A 20,025-nucleotide genomic window follows, 5' to 3' on the forward strand; every position below is an offset into this window, starting at 1 on the left:
ATTTGTCTAATATTTTCAACTTTATTTATTGAATAAACTATCTTTAATCCATTTTATATTTTTGTCCCCTTTGTCAAATACTAATTGACTATAAAGACATGGGTTTATTTGTGGGCTTTCTATTCTGTTTTATTGATCTGTATTTCTGTTTTTCTGCTGGTAGCGTACTGTTTTGATTACTATGGCATTGTAGTATAGCTTGGTATCAGGTCTTATGAGTCCTCCAAATTTGTTTTTCTTTTTGGAGACCACTGTTGCTATTTGGGGTCTTTTGTGTTTCCATATACATTTTTGGAATATTTGTTCTGGTTTTGTGAAATATGCCATTGGCATTTTGATAAGAATTGTATTAAATCTATTGATTGCTTTGGGTAATATAAATATTTTAATAATGTTAATACTTCCAACTCATATACACAGTATATGTTTTCACTTTTTTGTATCTTGTTCGGTTTCTTTCTTCAGTATTTTATAATTTTCTGAACACAGGTCTTTCATATCCTCAATTAAATTTATTCCTAAGCATTTTATTCTTTTTAAAGCAATTGTAAATACAATTTGTTTTCTTAGTTTCCCTTTATGATAGTTCATTATTTATATATAAAAGCAACTGCTTTCTACATATTTAATTTGTATCTAGGTTTTTTACGGAATTCATTAACCAGTTCTAAGAGTGTTTTAGTGGAATCTTTAGGGTTCTCTAAATACTTATGTCATACCCAAAATAATGACAGTTTTATGTATTCCTTTTCAATTTGGATGCCTTTTATTCCTTTCTCTTCTCTGCTTGCTGAAGCTAGAACTTCCAGTACTATGTTGGATAAGAGTGGTGAAAGTGGACATCCCTACCTTGTTCCTGATCTCAAAGGACATTGTCACATATGCCCTTTATTACATTAAGGTATGTCCCCTCTATTCCCACTAAGCTGAGGGTTTTTATCATAAATAGAAGATGGATTTTATTAAAAAAATTTTCTGCATCTATTGATATGATCATGTGGTTTTATCTTTAAATTTTGTTTATGTGGTGTATCACACTTATTGATTTGTGGATGTTGTACCAACTTTGCATTTCTAGAATAAAGCCTACTTGATCATAGTATGGGATTTTTTTATATTTTGCTGGATTCAGTTTACTAATATTTTGTTAAGAATTTAGTTCATTGGGCATTGACCAGCTAGCTCAGTGATAGAGCATCGGCCCAGCGTGTGGAAGTCCTGGGTTTGATTCCCAGCCAGGGCACACAGGAGAAGCGCCCATTTGTTTCTCCACCCATCACCCTCTACTTTCTTTGTCTCTCTCTTCCCCTCCCACAGCCAAGGTTCCACTGGAGCAAAGTTGACCCGGGTGCTGAGGATGACTCTATGGCCTCTGCCTCAGGCTCTAGAATGGCTCTGGTTGCAATGAAGCAATGCACCAGATGGGCAGAGCATCGCCCCCTGACGGGCATGCTGGTGGATCCTAGTGGGGCACATGTGGCAATCTACATCTCTGCCTCCCTGCTTCTCACTTCAGAAACACACACACACACACACAAATTTAGTTTATCAGACATATTGGCCTATAATTTTCTTTCTTTGTGGTGTCTTTATCTTTATCTGGTTTAGGAGTTAGGATATTGCTGGCTTCATAAAATTAGTTTCAGTGTCTTCCTTATTCTTGAATTTTTAAAATAGTTTGAAAAGGATAATTGTTCATTTTTCATTTAATGTTTGGTAAAATTCACCCATGAAGCCATCTGGTCTAGGACTTTCCTTTGTTGTGAGGTTTTTGATTATTGCTTCAATTTCACCATTTTGATTTCTCTCTTCAGATTCTCTGATCCTTTCTGATTCAGTTTTGGAAGAATGTATGGTTCTAGGTATTTATCTATCTCATCCATATTGTCCAATTTATTTGCATATAGTTACTCCTAATATTTTATTACAATCCTTTATATTTCTGTGGTAAAAGAAGTCATTATTACTTTTTTTCTTTTATATATGATTTTATTTATTTTTGCCCTCTCTCCTTTTTACTTGATGAGTCTGATAAAAGGTTTGTCAATCTTGTTCTCTTTTACAAAGAACCGGTTAATGGTTTCATTGATTTTTTTGTGGGTTTTTTAAACTACATGTTTATTTCTGCTATGATCTTTATTATTTCCTGTCTTCGACACACTTGGGCTTTATTTGTTGTTTTTTTTCCAATTTCCTTGAAGTGTAAAGTTGGACGGTTTATTTGAGAATTTTCTTGTTTCTTGAGATAGGCCTATGACACTTTCTTAGGACAATTTTAGCTGTGTCTCATAGATTTTGGATTGTGTTCTCATTTTTACTTATTTCAAGGTATCTTTTGATAGTTAACTCATTCATTGTTCAGTAACATGCTATTTACCTTCCATATCTTTGTGTGTTTTTTAGGTTTTCTTGTGATTTCTAGTTTCATATTATTATTGTCAGAGGTGAGTCTTGTTTTTTTTATCTTTTCAACTACCCTAAATCTTTTGATTGGAACATTTAAGACACTTACATGTAAAGTGATTATTGATAGGTACATATTTATTGACATTTTATTCTTTTAACTATGTTCCTCTGTTCTTCTTTTCTCCTTTCTTCCCTTCCTTCCTTCCTTCCTTCCTTCTTTCCTTCCTTCCTTTTATCCTTCTCCTCCTCCTCTTCCTTCTCCTCCTCTTTCTCCTCCTCTCCTCCTCCTCCTCCTGTAAGGTCAGTGGATAATGGGGGAAGGTCCATGGGAGCCCAGGCCCGGAAACTTTGGACAGGACTGCCCACAACCAAGTGCGCCAAAAGAAACTTCCCAGGAGACCTTTGGAAAAGAGTGACACCTCCCTCAGCCAGTGAGATTTCACCACATCATATTAGCTCAACCACTCTAGGGACCCTTTAAATATCCTTCACATGGGTCACACCTTATGACTTCTCTGAGCCCTGACCCCTGGGACCAGAGAACCTTTTCGGATGGGATGTGCGCTGTACTCAATAAAGGCTTTTATTATTCAACACTTCGTGGCTCCAGCCCCTTTCTTCTTTCTCAGCGGGGAAAAATACCTTACACCTCCTCTTCCTTCCTCCCCCTCCTCCTCTTCCTCCTCCTCCTCCTCCTCTTCCTCCTCCTCCTCCTCCTCCTTCTTCTTCTTCTTCTACTTCTTCTTCTTTCTTCTTCCTATTTTTCTCCAAACAAGCCCTTTAACATTTCTTGTAATACTGGTTTAGTGATAACAAACTGCATCAGCTTTCTCTTTTCTGGCAAAACTCTGTTTCTCCTTTGATTTTAAATGATAGCCCCACTACGTAAGATAGTATTGGATGTAGGACCTGGTTTTTCATTACTTTGGATATTTCATGGCACTTCCTTCTGGCTTGAAATGTTTCTGTTGCAAAATCAGTTGACAGTCTTATGGGAGCTCTCTTGGAGGTAACTGTCTTTCTCTTGTGGCTTTAACATTCTTTCTTTATCCTTAACCTTTGCCGTTTAATAATGATGTGTCTTGTTGTGGGCTTATTTGTTTGTTTGAAACTCTCTTCACTTTCTAACTTCCAGGTTAGGGCAGTTTTTAGTCATTATTTCTTCAAATAGGTTCTTGACTTCTTGTTCTCTCTCTTCTCCTTCTGGTACCTCTATGATGAGATGTTGTTATGCTTCATGTTGTCCCAAATGTTCCCTTGAACTATGCCAATTTAAAAATTTTTTTCTTAATTTTTGCTGCTCTGTTTGGGTATTTTTTTTCTACTTTGTTTTCTAAATTGCTGATTTTATCCTCTGCTTCATCCAATCTACTCTTTATTTCTTCTAGTGTATTCTTCATTTCAGATATTGTATACTTTATTTCTGACTGATCCTTTTTTATGGTTTCTATGTCCTTTTTCTTGGTGTTGAGCATCTTTATAACCATTACTTTGAACTCTATATCTGATAAACTGCTTGCCTCCATTTCCTTTACCTTTTTTGTGTGTGTGGAGATTTCTCTTCTTCTTTCATTTGGGGACTATTACAATTTCTTTGTTTTCCAATTTTGGCTGCCTCTTTGTATTTGTTTCCATTTTAGTTGGATCTTCTGTGACTCTCAGTCTTGGTAAAGTGGCCTCGTATAGTATGTGTCTTATGGAACTGGTGGCTCAGTGTCTTTGATCATCTGAGTTGGGTGCTTTAGAAATGTCCTTTTCGTAGGTTATGTGGGCCTTCTTACTGTAATTACGTCTTGATTGCTATTGGTTTATTTATACATGGGATCAACTTTCAGACTAGTTTACTATGAGAATCAACTTGACCAAAGTGTGCAAGCTGTTGTGCAAGTCTTGAAATTATGAAGTGAAATTTACCTCAACCGGGTTTGGTAACTGCTAAGATCTCCCTTCTGACACTGTCTGTAAATGGCCCTTAGCAACCTATTTGAAACTAAGGGAAATCCATAGTTTGTGGCTTCCTTTGTTGGTCTTAGTGTGTGAGGGAAGGACCAAGCTGCTCACCAGTGCCAACTTTGACTAGCACCAGGTCTGGGTAGAGTCAGCAAAAGTCTCAAGGCACCTGGAGATCTACCTCAACTTGCCTCTGCCTATTGGTTGCCAGTAAGGCTCAATCACTAAAAAGGCCTCTCTCTAGAAGGATAATATATACTTCTCACAAAAATTAGGGGATATTTCGAAACAAATATAATGCAATAAAATATCCCCTAATTTTTGTGAGCAGTGTACAAAAAGATATGCAGAGAAGCTAAAACAAGAATTAATGGAGTACAGCATGACAACCAAAGAATTAATAAAACAAAGAAAAACTAATTAGCATTGAAAAAATGAGGTAAGATTAAACAAAGACTACAGAAAGAGTGTACGCTAGTAAAGAAATGATATTAGATTATGCAAGAAAGTGACTGAAAAAGCCAAGGAAAGTGAAAGATACATGACAGTGGTCAGTGGGTGGGTGAAAATGGTTTCTAGTTAATAAAGAGTAACAGAGAAGAGTGGGTAGGTGGTAAAATGGTCTCAGTCTACTAATTCCCACAGAATGACTGCTGAGCTTATAGTTGTAATTACATATGCTCCATAAAAATAAATAAATAAAATAAAACAGTATGCTTTATATTAACATAGGGCCAACACATTTTTTCTTTGTTAGTAGTTATGCATCCCCTTCAGTGTTATTATTTGAAGAATATTAATTTTTATAATTGTTTCCTTTGAACCATCTACAACATACACAAAGTTCAATTTAAACATATGCCTCCAAGAGCATTTTTCCTGCCTACATTTGAATACAACCCTACTTAATGGGGACAGTACTACAAGTAAAATTTCAAGCCAATGGATTCAAATTGTATTTTTGAAAATGAATAAAAGTATTAAATGGCAGGAACACTAAAGATAGACAACATTTCCAAATATTATTATAAAATGTTTAAGATTTATATTTCCAGTAGAATTTCATATTCTTTCAGTAAGTTCATCTACCTCTAACACTCTGAAGCGGAGAAAAAATAAAGTTCTTCCATCCAGCATATGTCATATGCATAGAATATTTGAGCTGATTCTGCCCAGGAGTCAATTGAATGAGGCTGTCTTTTGAATAGTCACACTGATCAAGGTTCAAACAATAGTCATGTGTCCTTCCATAATGCATGTTAGGATACTTAAATATGTTAAAAATATTTTTTAAGTGAATGTAATGTATAAAGGCAAACTGTATAAATTATTTAGAATTCTTCTTTAGATTAAAGATATGATTAAGGGGCTGAAGGCTTTCTTTATCCATCTTTTTCTACTGTTTCTTGCCTCCTTCTGTCCTCCCTGTCATATTATATAATATGTACTCTGAATATTTTAGCATCTTTGGTTCAATACAATTCAATCTCTTCTCTCTCATCTATATGTATTTAAATTATACATGATAAAATTCAAATGTAATCATTTTAATATTTAGCATATGAAAAGAATATTTCTGTTAATCAATATGAGGATTTATAAGGCAGACAATGCAAATTACAGTATATTCTTTTTAAAAAATCACTGTGCCTATCAGTATCTTCTCTCAGTGATGACACTGCTCTCCAGTCTCGAGTAAACAAAACAACATTGTCTTTATGTACTTGGTAAAGATATATTTCTGTTGCTTTAAAACTTTTTGGGTTTTTGTGCTGGTGATACAACCCTTCATAGCCACTTGGAAACGTGCTTTCAGAGCTGCTCCTCAATACTAAACATAAGAGTCATGATAGTCTACATACATAGGCATTAGTAAAGTGTTCGTTAGGCTGTGCTAATGAAAGCTGAAGCTTTTGAAAAGCACTTTGCCTTTAGGGAAGATATGAAGTAGAACCTTTGCAATGATTTGGTATCTGGTTTTCCCACATTTCTACCATTATAAGTATGCTTCTAGAATAAAAACAGAGATGACTGTAACACATTACAGTCGCTTTCAAATGTGATCTAGGTACTATCAGGAATATGAAGGATAAGTGACGAAATGAGGAGAAAGGCCTCCTCTACCGCAGCTCCAACCTCAACCAATTCTTTTTCAGATATATTATAAAATAATTGATTGATTAGAAGTCTATGAAATATTGAACTATACTGTAGCAAAGCTACACCACATCTACCAATGCCCCTCTGTGTTATGTTTGGAATAGTTAAGGTTGTCAAAAGTGGCTGAAAACTCATTCAAACATAATACTTAAAATTTTACTTTTTAAAAATAGTAAATGGAACATGTGTGACATTTGCAAAAGAACCTATGTAAACACATACACAATTTAATGTAGCATGTCTTTTTCAAGGGACAAAAGTAAAAGACAGGACTGACACTGAAATTCTAAGAATTTTTTGAAATAGCAGTTAATATTAATTCATTTTATGGATTCAGGAACATGTGTAGAAAAACTCAATTGTGTTTTCCTACCTTCCATTAACTTTTATTGCATTGTAAACAGTAGCACATCAACACCATTGGCATGAAATCGCCTGTGAAGACTCCTCTTTGTAATGGACTATGAATAATAGGAATGGTTTTTGAAAAGTACTAAAATACAATATCTAACTAAAGAAGAAATACTCTTTAATATTGTAAAATTAGAGGATGAAATTCATTAGATTTCCTCCATTTTATTTTATTTTTTGGTGGTCTTCAGTAGATATTTGAATTTTTTAAACGCTCACATACAACCATCACAAGCTTTAGGATATGGAGCACAAAGCACTCCCTTTGTCTTCTTAAGTGTTTTTTTCTCCACTCAAAACAAAACCCTTTAAATATATTTTATGTTATTTCATCAGTAGCATGCTGAGGTCTGCATTCCTTTTCCAACATAATTTAGGCTATTACTTCATGGGTTATGATTTAGATTTTTAAATCCAAAAAGAACTGCCACCTCACAGCACACACTGGTTTCCCAGAGCAATAAACAAATAGAGTTGTGCTACAGTATTGATGCTTCAATATGAGCCATCTTTGGGTCTAGGAGTAGAGAAACAAATAAAGGGCCACAGTCAACATAATAGCATAGAATTTTAAACAGTTTGTACACAAAACAAAAGACAGTTCAGTGACAAACTATAGTTTAGAATCATACACAATCATTACTCTTCAAAGAAATGAGCAGTTATGAGTATATATTTTTTCAGTAGGCTGGGTAATATATGTACATGACTAACTGATTCAACACAAGGGTAAATCATTCAGTGATAAAGAGCATTCTGAAAATAATTTCTAGAACAACTAGATTTTAAAGCTCAAGGTCAAATATACTTTTTTCTCAGCTTATCCTTTTGTTATAACTATTCACACAGTATTTTCAGTATTTTTTCAAGAAACTAGCTACATCTATAAGATATCTCAAGTTAACTTGTGCAACTAACAGTAAGTGAGGAAAACTAAATCTTAATTTATGTACTTGGATACAAGCTAATGGAATGAAATTGTGGACTAAATACAATTTTTTTATCTTTAATTTTCATTAATGGATAATGAAATCTCTAAGTTAAGGTAGATATGTAAGTTTATTGTTGAAATTTCTCTCAAGAGATATCTGTAACCTATTTTATAGGCATTCCATTTAGAGAAGGCAATATTTTTAGAAATGCATAAAATCAATGACAGAAGAAATCTTTATTGTGGCCAAGTTTTAGAAATTCTGTGATATGAATCTCTAAATACGATGTAAAGGTTTTATCTGGGCAGAAGATGTAGTTAATTTGGAATAGCAAATTATAATATCAAACTGTCCCACTGAAGCATAGTGTCTCTTCTGAAGCATCATTATTGCTCTTTTCACTCCCTTAAACAAACACAAAATTATTTGCATTTAATGAGATAAATGCTTTCTTTTATAGTAATTATCTTATGGTGACTAGAGTTTTGTTTGTTTCTCTATATTTTGTAATTTATCTATGGTCCACAAATTAAATCAATCTTAAGAAATTTAGGTATGGATATACTTTTATTTGTATACGTGTGCATTTATGCTATAACTGTTGATATTAGAAACGATAACAAGTAGGCAACAAATTCATTATCTGTTCAAAAGCAAGGAGACTGTGAAAAATGAAAAGCAAGCAAGCATTGGAACCAGTTACATCTTCATTGGTTTAAATTTTGGTTCTCCTAATTTTCAGCTACTTGACTTTGGAGAAATCATTTAATCTCTTTAAACTTATTTCTTTACTTGCAACATAGCTTTAATGGTACTTATAGTATTTCCTGGTGGAATGAGCACATATTGAATCAAGCAAAGTTTCTTGATCATGGTAGACTTCTAACATAAGTATTAGTTTATAAGAAGATGGTTCCAGTTCTTGGATACCAGTAGTAGACTAAGAAAAAATTTCCATTGAAAGCTAAAAAGTGAAATAGTATGTGTAAAGCATCTAATACAATGTAATGCTCAAGAGGATAGGTTTTTTTCTCTCACTGATTTGATCAGTTCTGAAGATTGGAACAGTGAATGATGTTAAAGATAGATTTTCACCTCTTCTTGATTTATTCTGTTCACAAGTGTTCAACAGTAAAAGATGTTAGTGATTTTTTTTTTTTTTCTGAAGCTGGAAGCGGGGAGAGACAGTCAGACAGACGCCCGCATGCGCCCGACCGGGATCCACCCGGCACGCCCACCAGGGGCAACGCTCTGCCCACCAGGGGGCGATGCTCTGCCCCTCCGGGGCGTCGCTCTGCCACGACCAGAGCCACTCGAGCACCTGGGGCAGAGGCCAAGGAACCATCCCCAGCACCTGGGCCATCTTTGCTCCAATGGAGCCTTGGCTGCGGGAGGAGAAGAGAGAGACAGAGAGGAAGGAGGGGGGGTGGAGAAGCAAATGGGCACTTCTCCTATGTGCCCTGGCCGGGAATCGAACCCGGGTCCCCGCATGCCAGGCCGACACTCTACCGCTGAGCCAACCGGCCAGGGCAATTCTTGCAATAATACTTAGAAAAATAAGTATTGGATTGGCAATTTGATATTTTCATCAAGGCTGAGTGAGTAATCATTTGATTATTACGTATTTCCAACCTCTCTCAGGCTTATATCAAAGATAAACCTGAAGTTAACACTTTTGTATTTGGCAAAGGTTTGAAAGGGTTTTGTGATCTACCTAACATAGAATTGTAGTTCTAGAATTTTCCTTTGATGTGGTCTTTTCCAATGCCATTATTGCTATAGATGAGGCGATGAGACTCAGGGAAGTTATGCACACTTTTCACGGTGATAAAGCTAGCAATAGATCCCACCTCAATTCACCCTCCTTATCAGGTTCCCCAAGCTTTCTTTAAGATTCTAAATGCAGAGGCAAATTTAAAGGCAGGTGCACTGGGCGCTCGTCCTGGGTCCAGACTTCTGAAGGGCCCAGCAAAACCCCAACTTTAAATTTTTTTCTAATGACACCACGTTTGGTTTCATCTGCGCAATTTTAACATTAATAGTACATAATATTTTTTTACATAAAATATTATTAACATGTATTTTTATTTTCCCTGTCTCTATCTCTTTTCAAAGGGCCCAATATTTTCTTCTGCGCCCGGGGCTTCAACCTACCTTAATCCGCCTCTACCTAAGGGTTTGCTTTCTCCAGCCTGAAAATAAACTTCTACTTAAAAATCTGCAGTATAAGCCTGACCTATGGTGGAGCAGTGGATAAAGGGTCGACCTGGGAACGCTGAGGTCGCTGGTTCAAAACCCTGGGCTTGCCTGGCCAAGGCACATATGAGAGTTGATGCTTTATGCTCCTCTCCCTTCTCTTTCTCTCTCTCTCTCTCTCTCTCTCTCTCTCTCTCTGTGTGTGTATCTCTCTCTCTAAAAAAACTGAATAAAGTTAAAAATAAAATTTAAAAAAACCTGCAGTATAGCAAAGGTTTATTAGTTTTTATCTAAATTCAAAGACTAAAATTCTATGAGAAGGGTTGTGGTTTGGGAATGATAAGAAACTGGTCTTAAATATACAGAAATACAAAAAAAATATTATTTAGGACCATTATTCTTAGAGTATATTTAAAATCATTCTTTTTTAATGAAGATCTATAAATTTAAAAACTAAATATTTCAATCAGAAGAACACTCTGAAATTGGTTCAGTGTATTCCAATATATATCCAATCTCAAGTCTCCTATTGGATATATTTTATAGCTCAAGAGAAAATAGAAGAAGATTCACTCATTTGCAATCTTAGTTCTAAGTAAAATATTAGGTGTTCCAACATGCTTTCTAAAAAAGATAAACTAGAAAATATTTATACATCCTTAAAATTCCTTTTTTGCTGACCTTCTTATTAAAATTAATGCATGTCTTATCAAAACAAAGTGTTTTTTAAGACGAATCTCTAAGCTATGCTTAGTATTTGTACTTTTTAATTTCTTTAAAAATGTACAAATAGCCTGACCAGGAGGTGGCGCAGTGGATAGAGTGTTCGGACTGGGATGCGGACCCAGGTTCAAGATCTCGAGGTCGCCAGCTTGAGTGTGGGTTCATCTGGTTTGAGAAAAGCTCACCAGCTTGACCCTAGGTTGCTGGCTTGAGCAAGGGGTTACTGGGTCTGCTGAAGACTTGTGGTCAAGGCACATATGAGAAAGCAATCAATGAAAACTGACACAAGGAAAACTGATGATTGATGCTTCTCATCTCTCTCCATTTCTACCTGTCTGTCCCTATCTATCCTTCTATCTGATTCTCTCTGTCTCTGAAAAAAAAAAAAGTACAAATACATATAAAATTAATAAGTCATCAAAACATAATTATCTTTCCCTCTCTAAGTAGATAATATAAATCTTCCACTTAATATTTGCAACTTGACCACCAATAATTCTGCTATTTCAAGCTTACAGATCTTTCCTATTTATTCTCCTAAAGAACTAGTAAACACAAAACTTTATCCCTATTCCCACAGCTATAATCACTTCAAGTATTTTCCTCTAAAATATTTTAACAGCTTCTAAATTGGTTGCCCTTCTAGGGTCTTTCATTTTCCAATGTGTTGTCAAATCTAATAATAGCACTCTATCAACTAAATGCCATCAATGGCTCCCTATGACCTAAAGGATAAATTCCAAATTACTTACCATACAAGCCTTGTCACAGTCTGGCCCCAATTTGCCCTTGTTCATCTAGTGTCATTATCTCCCTCTTATAGGACTTCTAGTCATAGCTAAATTGTGTAAACCCCATGCTGTTTCAAGACTCAATTATATCTTTGCATGTGCTATTCTCTCTGTGTGAAGAATACTTCCCACATTTCTCCAGATGGAGAGCTGGTATTACCTTTCTCAGACTTCTCAAAGAACCCCTCACTCCTGCAAAGACTTCCCTGCCTATGCCTGCATGCATTTTTACAATATTTCGTTTGTACCCCAATCTAATTTACATATTTACCTGCACATCAGTTTTTCTGATTAAACTGAAAGTGCTTTAAAGACAGGGACTATTCATATGTGTAATTCCAGGGCCTGGAATAATTTGTAACACAGAAAAATAAAATCAGTAATGTCTGTTGAATGAATGAATGAATGAATGAATGAATAAATGAATGGATAAATCTAAAAAGAAAAATCAGAGAAATTAAAAAATAATAAACCAATGACAATTTGAATTAAAATAAACTGATTCAGTATCCAGTAGCATTCATAATAATTTATAGCATTAAATTATTATTATTATTCATATTTTTATAGAATTATTGTAGTAAATCAGTAGAATGATATGCATAGGCATTAAAGAAATGTTCATGTAACTAAAATTGTACCTTAATGTTTCTACACTAGCAAATTGTCTTTATTATTAAAAAAAAATTGTTTTTCAATGTTGTGTTTGGACTTGGTAAGTGAGTAGGGTAGAGGATTTAGCAAAAAAAGATGATGGGAATTCTCAAATTGCAAGTCACATGTACCTTAAAGGTAATCTGATCTATTGTTTAGGAAACAGAATTTAGAATCTATAGATGTTCTTGGACTGGACAAATAATAGTAAAATAATGCTTCATTTATGGAATTAGTGCATAGTTTAAATCAGTGCATATTTGAAAAAAAACTTCCTGAAATATAAAGTGCAGCTCATAGTTTAATATTTTCCATTATTAAAATTTGACTTATGAAAAAGAACCATAATTCTGTAATTTCTCATACATATTTCGTATTCTCAAATTACTTTGTGAGGATTGACATATCCTATTTTTTGATGAGCTCTGGTTCCAGTTTTAATATAGAAAATAAATAAGAACAATAAAACTTGGCTGGTTAAGAGAAAAGTTAGTGACCAAACTAATCGATAAATTATTGATCTAAGTCTTATTTTCCACCTCCAAATACACAACTTGCAAGTACAAGGAGCAAAAAATCCTATTTTTCTTTATAAACATTGCAAATAAGTGGCTTCCACCCCCCCCCCCATTGAATGTGAAGTTGGCATAATTCAGGCTGACTACAATCAGTAGCTCATTAGTATATACCAGGTAATTATTGGCTTGTATTTGGACATTGCCAGATGCCTGATAAGTCATTTAATAAATTTTTTATTTGTTTTCCTCAGAAATCCTTTAGGAGAAACCATTTCTGAAGGCAGTATGTAACTCATTCACTTTCCTCCTCCATCCATGAGCCCCAAGGTATTTTCAAAATCAAATTTTAAAATTAATGTGATATGTACATATCTCCCAGCAAAATATTTTACTCTTTAAGAAATTTAGCACTATTTTCTCCTGCTAAATATGTTCTTCTACCCAAAGTCACCACCAGTGCTATGATTAAGGAATAGTCCATTTCCGTACATCTAATTTTGTATTAAGTTTTCAAAGTATTAGTCACCTATATATTAGACATATTTTTAAAATAATGAGTAGGGGATGTTATCAATAGTTTCTCATAAACAATATTATTTGTTATTCAAACACTAGGGTTCAATAAAAATAGACAAATATTATATGTTGTAGTATCTGGCCAGAAATTGTTTATATTTTATTGTACAGTCTAAAAATAAACAGGTTTATAGTTTCATGAAGAAAATACGGATTGCCACAATAAGACTTTCAGTTACACCATCTAAGAATGTTGCAAAACATTACAGTATTGATTCTTTGGAGGCAGTATAACTGTTGAACGCACTAAGTACAATTTCAACATGTTAACATTACTTTTGCTGTAACTAAAATCCTGAAGTTATCTTGAAATAATTCTTCACTCAAATTGCATCCTAGTGAGTATTTTTATATCTATAATTGGGATGCCAACACTTAAAGAAGTGACTCATTCAACTACACTTATCATATCTCAATCTTACTTTTAAAAAAGAACTTCTAGGCCCTGGCCGGTTGGCTCAGTGATAGAGCATCGGCCTGGCCTGCGGGGGACCGGGTTCGATTCCCGGCCAGGGCACATAGGAGAAGCGCCCATTTGCTTCTCCACCCCCTCCCTCCTTCCTCTCTGTCTCTCTCTTCCCCTCCCGCAGCCAAGGCTCCATTGGAGCAAAGATGGCCCAGGCGCTGGGGATGGCTCCTTGGCCTCTGCCCCAGGCGCTAGAGTGGCTCTGGTCGTGGCAGAGCGATGCCCCGAGGGGCAGAGCATCGCCCCCTGGTGGGCAGAGCATCACCCCTGGTGGGTGTGCCAGGTGGATCCCGGTCGGGCGCATGCGGGCGTCTGTCTGACTGTCTCTCCCCGTTTCCAGCTTCAGAAAAATACAAAAAAATAAAAAATAAAAAAATAAAAAATAATAAAAAAGAACTTCTAAACGCTGTCAGCATTTTTAGTTAGAAGGATACATTTATTGAAATATCAGCTGAGAGGGGCTTAGGACAAATTATGAAATGGTGTGAATTTAGTAAATTTATTTCTTCATTTGTTTGTTTGTTCGTTCATTTATTCAGTAGTCCCTTCCTTCTCAGGACTTCCAGCATTTGCAGGGCCTCACCTCTCCTCCTCAGCATGCCTCCTGAATCCCTCCTCCAGGGGTTTTGTTCTAATCTTACCACAGAGAAGAAAAAATCTGGTAAGCTAAACCACACTAATGTGTAGGCTTTTGGCAGGGTCTTTCTGTGAAATTTGTACTTCACGAGATATTTGAAGATGGAAACATTTAATAAAAAGGTGACAATAGGTCACTAAAGATCAATAAATAATGACTTCTTTAGGAAATAATCTAATCCTTAGAAAGCTACCTACATCAAAAATATTTTGAGCATTCATTTGAATTGGCTGTGATTTCTTTATGTACATTTCACCTTCCTCTACACCCCCATCTCCTTTATCATGTTATTGTACATATATTGCATTCTTAGTTCCCTCATCCTCAGCTATTGGTTCTCTACGACTTCTTCCTCATCTCTCATTCTAGAGTTATTTTGCTCATATTCAATTGCTTCATTCAGTTGTTTAAAATCTACTCTGCATGATAAAATACAGAAAAATAAACTATCTGCAGAATTTCATATTCATTTCTATTCAAACTATGAACATTCCTGAATATTATTCTAATTTGATAGCTATTTTCACATTAATTTTGTTGCTATATTTGATTAGATAATACATTTAATTGCATATGTAATATAACTGATAAGTTTAAAATAATATTGCTTCACTCTCTTTAAAGAATAATATTTTTACTTAGTATTTTAACAAAACTCAACCCCACCAGATTGCAATAATAACCTTTTATTTACAAGCAAATATTCTTTTGTTTCAAATCATGTGTATATCCACTTATAAAAATATTGTTCATCTACTGTATAAAAACTATTTTAAAAAGTACAATTAGAGAAAATCTAGAGTGTCAAAATTATTTCTATGCCTGATTATAGACCTTCTGAAAAAAATATCTAGTTTCTTATTTACCAGTATTATCATAGAGTATAACAATTAACACTAAATTGATAAATGTATCTGTCAAAAGTATATATAGAAAAAGAAATTTTTATAAATAACTATTTTATGTGGTGGTAAAATACTGAAACATTTGTGCACTGGACCAACCTTTATGTCTATGAGATCCATCCATGTTACTAAATTCAATGTGATTTTCATCAGCCCAGTAGAGTCTATGGTTGACATAATCTATAGTTAGTGCCATAGGTCTAGAAATCTTGGTTTCTATGACAACACTTTGATTGGTTCCATCCATTCCAACACGGCCAATGTGAGGATACTCACAGCAGTCAATCCAATATAAATACCTAGGGAAGAAAATCAATAGCCATTTTGTTTACAGACACCTAACAAGTAAAATCTCACACAATATTTCAATTCTTTGCTCAGCTATTTCTAAATTAAAATTTGGTATTACTCTGAATTTTAGCTTCTAAGAAGCATATTTCAATATAAACTTTTCTAATAATTTTAGTAACATATGGCATGTTTTTAAATGTCCATATAATTTTAAACTTTTCCTTTAGTATACAAAGTCATATTGAATATATAATGTTAATAGATGTCAATTTTCAAAATGAATATATAATGGGGAATAAAATTTTCCAGACATATGATTTTCTTTGGTCATTTGTAAAAGATTTATAGAGGAGGGTGTTATATTTGCTTGAATCTGCCATTTTTCAATGTGTGATCCACTAGCTAATTGTGACCCATTACATTAAATGAATTAAAGACTATATAATTAAGTGACCTGCATTGCTACTCAGTCACACTAACTACATTTCAAACGGTTTATAATCACATGTCTGGTGAATACCATATCAAATAGCATAGCTATAAAGCACTTACATGATCACAGAAGGCTTTATTAGACAGCACTGATTTAAATTATGTTATTGGAAATTCTAGATTTGAATATTTTAGACAGTGAACAAAGATTAGTAAAGTGGAGAAATTAATATTATACGTATACAATATACAAATAATGTATGTATATTATGTGTGCATGTTTATGTACAGAAATTACTTAAAATTTTATCTTTTAATTAAACCACTTATTTTTATCATAGTAAGAAAATTCATCTTATTTTTTTGAATATTTTCTTATTTTTATTACTCAATATTAGAAGTAAAGGTTTTTTAATGGATGTTTCACATTCCAGCTCTCTAAACTTAAAATCTATTAACCAAATTAGTCTTCCCAGACCTCATCTTTTCTTTAGTACATATAGAATCCTGGCAATTAATTAGTCATATTTGGAAGATGTATAATTAAAATAATATGGTATGCAATTATTCTATATTGTTTAAAACTGGAATATTCAGTTTAAATTTAAAATATTTCTCATAAATTCTGACAATGATAATTGTGTTCAGAAATTTTAACCACACACTAGAAAAAGATAAAGTTTTTCAAATAAAATAAACATTTACTAAATATAGGGATAACAAAAATAATCATTGTAAGAAATTTTCATTTTTGTATTGAATTATTTTAGGAACATATGCATAAAGGCAGGTGATAGTACATTTTAAATATAATAAATATGTTCCTTTGCTAGCCAAAATCTCAGAGTCCTAATTAAGCATGGCATGAAAATGGGAAATATATCCTTTATAAAAACTAAACAAAAGCTAGAATTTTGTGAGCAGACATTCAAAGAGAGGTTCAGAGCCAAAACTTGAAAGCAAACCTAAGTATGGATATATCAGAGTCAGTCTTGCTTGTGGCAATATGAAATTCCTATCCAGGTTTTCTGTGTATGTATGTTAATCTGAACATATTTTGAAAATCTCAAATCATCAAGTAACAATACATGAGAAACCTTTCAGAAACTGAGTTCTATTTCTTTAAATTTTGAAGTTTTTTACTATATTTTTATTTTGAAAAGTTAACGTACATCAGCAAAATAGATTTAGAAAAACACACAACCTAATCTTTAGAAGTAAATTTATGAAAATGCACCGTGCTGTCTCTACTGAAGATAAGACAGATATATAAAAGGGGGAAACTGAATTAAAAATGAAGTAAAAATTCAAAGATTGTTTAGCTCATTAAAATAAATTACACTAGCTCTTTTCTTTTTTATCTAAGCAGCACTTAGTAGGGTCTTAAATAAATAAGACTTAGAAACAATTTACTTGGGTTCCAATTCCAGATCTACACATTATTAATTATATGAACCTGCACACTTTATTTAGCCTCCCTGAGCCTAGATTTACTAATACATTGAAAAGGAGTAATAATAGTTTATCTTCATAAGGTTCACTGTAAGGATTAAATGAAAAAATATAAAGAAGAAACTTGAAACATTGATAAATATGTGCTAAGTGTTCAGCATATTTTAATTTTTTTTATTTATTCATTTTAGAGAGGAAGGGGTGTAATAGAGAGAGAGAGAGAGAGAGAGAGAGAGAGAGAGAAGGGGGAGGAGCAGGAAGCATCAACTCCCATATGTGCCTTGACCAGGAAAGCCAGGGTTTTGAACCGGTAACCTCAGTGTTTCCAGGTTGACGCTTTATCCACTGCGCCACCACAGGTCAGGCCATGTTCAGCATATTTTAGCTTTTATTACTTTATCTGTATTAGATATGCACTATATGCATACACACACATATATACTGATTTAAAAATATATAACCAATAGGTTACCTGCTAGATTTGGATGATATATGTATGTTATTATGTGATTTGCTTGAATTTTACGAGTGTTATTACATTATTAGTCTACATAAGTACTCAGCAGCCAAAAAAATATTATGGAAATATTCTCATAGAGTCAAGAAAAATATAGTTGAATTGTACTCAGGTATAAATAACCTTCATTAACTCAGGATACATTTTGTCTCTCACCTTATGGGTAGCTAAATTCTGCTACCTCAATTACATTTTCTTTCTATAATTAAGCCTCATTAATATATGGTTTGTCCCCCAAGTTTCTTAATTAGTCTGTACTAAACATAGTATTAATTTTAACATCTTAAATGCAATCCCTTAAAAATAACCTAAGTACAAAATTCAGTGTAAATAATTAAATCTGAAAAATAAAATCTTCAGTGAAAATCTCAGGAGAGTTCTAAATTTCACCCATATAATATGTAATATTTACATAAAATCACATCTGAAAAATTTGAGTCCCAAATAATATCAATTCTGTAAGTTATATCAACTGTAAATATACAAAGAATGCCTATTTGCAACCATAACAACAGGCTTCTGTATTTCCTAAGGATGTCTTTTAGAGTTCAATATAATATATGATATTTCTTTAAAAAATTTAAAAAGTAGACTTCTCTCAGGTTTTACTTTTTTCTGAATTTGGGAATAAATTTAGATAAATTTCTCTTAAAATTTTTAAAATTAATTTTAGAGAGAGAGGATGTGGGAGAGATAGAGTGACAGAAACTTCAATTTGTTATTCCACATATCTATGCATTCATTGACTGATTCTTGTATGTGCTCTGACCAAGGATCAAACTCACAACCTTGATATATCAGTACGATACTCTAACCAACTGAGCTACCTGACCAGGGCATAGGGAGAACTTTCTTTAAGCTCTAATTTTTCTTCATTTTTAATTATAAAATTAACACTTGATATTAAATCCTTGTGTGTTTTTGTCTACATATGAGAATATACAATAGATTTAAAAAATAGTTATGAAAAGTGGTTTTCATGTGTGACTGTTTAATAAAATATTTCTGTGCTCCCCATGGAAATTTACTGATTTTCATTGCTAGTATGCCTTTCATTTCCTCACAACAGAAGTTCCCTTATGACTCTTTTCTTTGAAACATGCAGGTTATTTACATACCAATATATTGTTCTGTTCATAGATGCAGGTACTAGGTCCCTGTAGCTATAATCCTATGAGTTGTGTATGTCCAGTTGCCCATTTATTATTTCCTTCAACATTTGATTTAACAATACCTGTGTTAGGGGCAAACTAATATTAAACCATGGCCCTACGCTAAAGGAACTCACTTTCCAGATAGATTGTCATATATACCAAAAATAGATACTTTAAACTAATATGGTATATGTCAATTATACCTCAATAAAAATAGGCAACTAATTAAAAAATACATGAAACTAGTATAATGCAATGTGTATTCAATATATGGTGTCTACTTAGGGATAATTGGGAAATAGTTCACAAAATAAGTTATATTGGCTGCTCTTGAAAAATGGAAAGTTATTACAACTGAAGAAAAAGCAGGACATTCTAGGAAGAAAAACTATTAGGAAAGAAAAATAAATTAAAATACTTTAAAAATAAAGCAAATAGTTTTAGTGATTTAGATAATTTTTTTTCTTTTCTTTTTTTAGGTGAGAGGAGGGGAGATAGTGAGGTAGACTCCCACATGCACCCAGACTGAGAGCCACCCAGCAATCCCATCTAGGGGCGATGGTCTAGTATTAACAGGTTTTTTTAATTAATTTTACTAGGGTGAGATCAATAAATCAGGGTACATATGTTCGAAGGAAACATGTCCAGGTTATCTTGTCAATCAGTTATGTTGCATACCCATCACCCAAAGTCAGATTGTCCTCTGTCACCTTCTATCTAGTTTTCTTTGTGCCCCTCCCCCTTTCCCTCTCCCTCTCCCCCCACCCTCCGTAACCACCACACTCTTATCAATGTCTCTTAGTCTCGCTTTTATATCCCACCTATGTATGGAATATACCCCCAAAACTCAGAAA

The 20,025-nt window shown here is 33.7% G+C and overlaps 1 protein-coding gene across 1 annotated transcript in view; it reads right to left on the bottom strand.

Moving 5' to 3' along the window:
- Positions 1-20,025, bottom strand: part of LRP1B (LDL receptor related protein 1B) — a 2,108,848-nt gene that overhangs the window by 233,933 nt on the left and 1,854,890 nt on the right. The window contains exon 60 of the mRNA XM_066345498.1: positions 15,425-15,624. Coding sequence (XP_066201595.1) covers positions 15,425-15,624 — 200 coding nt within the window. The remainder of the gene's footprint in view (positions 1-15,424; positions 15,625-20,025) is intronic.

This window comes from Saccopteryx leptura, chromosome 7, assembly GCF_036850995.1.
Source record: "Saccopteryx leptura isolate mSacLep1 chromosome 7, mSacLep1_pri_phased_curated, whole genome shotgun sequence".
NCBI lineage: Eukaryota > Metazoa > Chordata > Mammalia > Chiroptera > Emballonuridae > Saccopteryx > Saccopteryx leptura.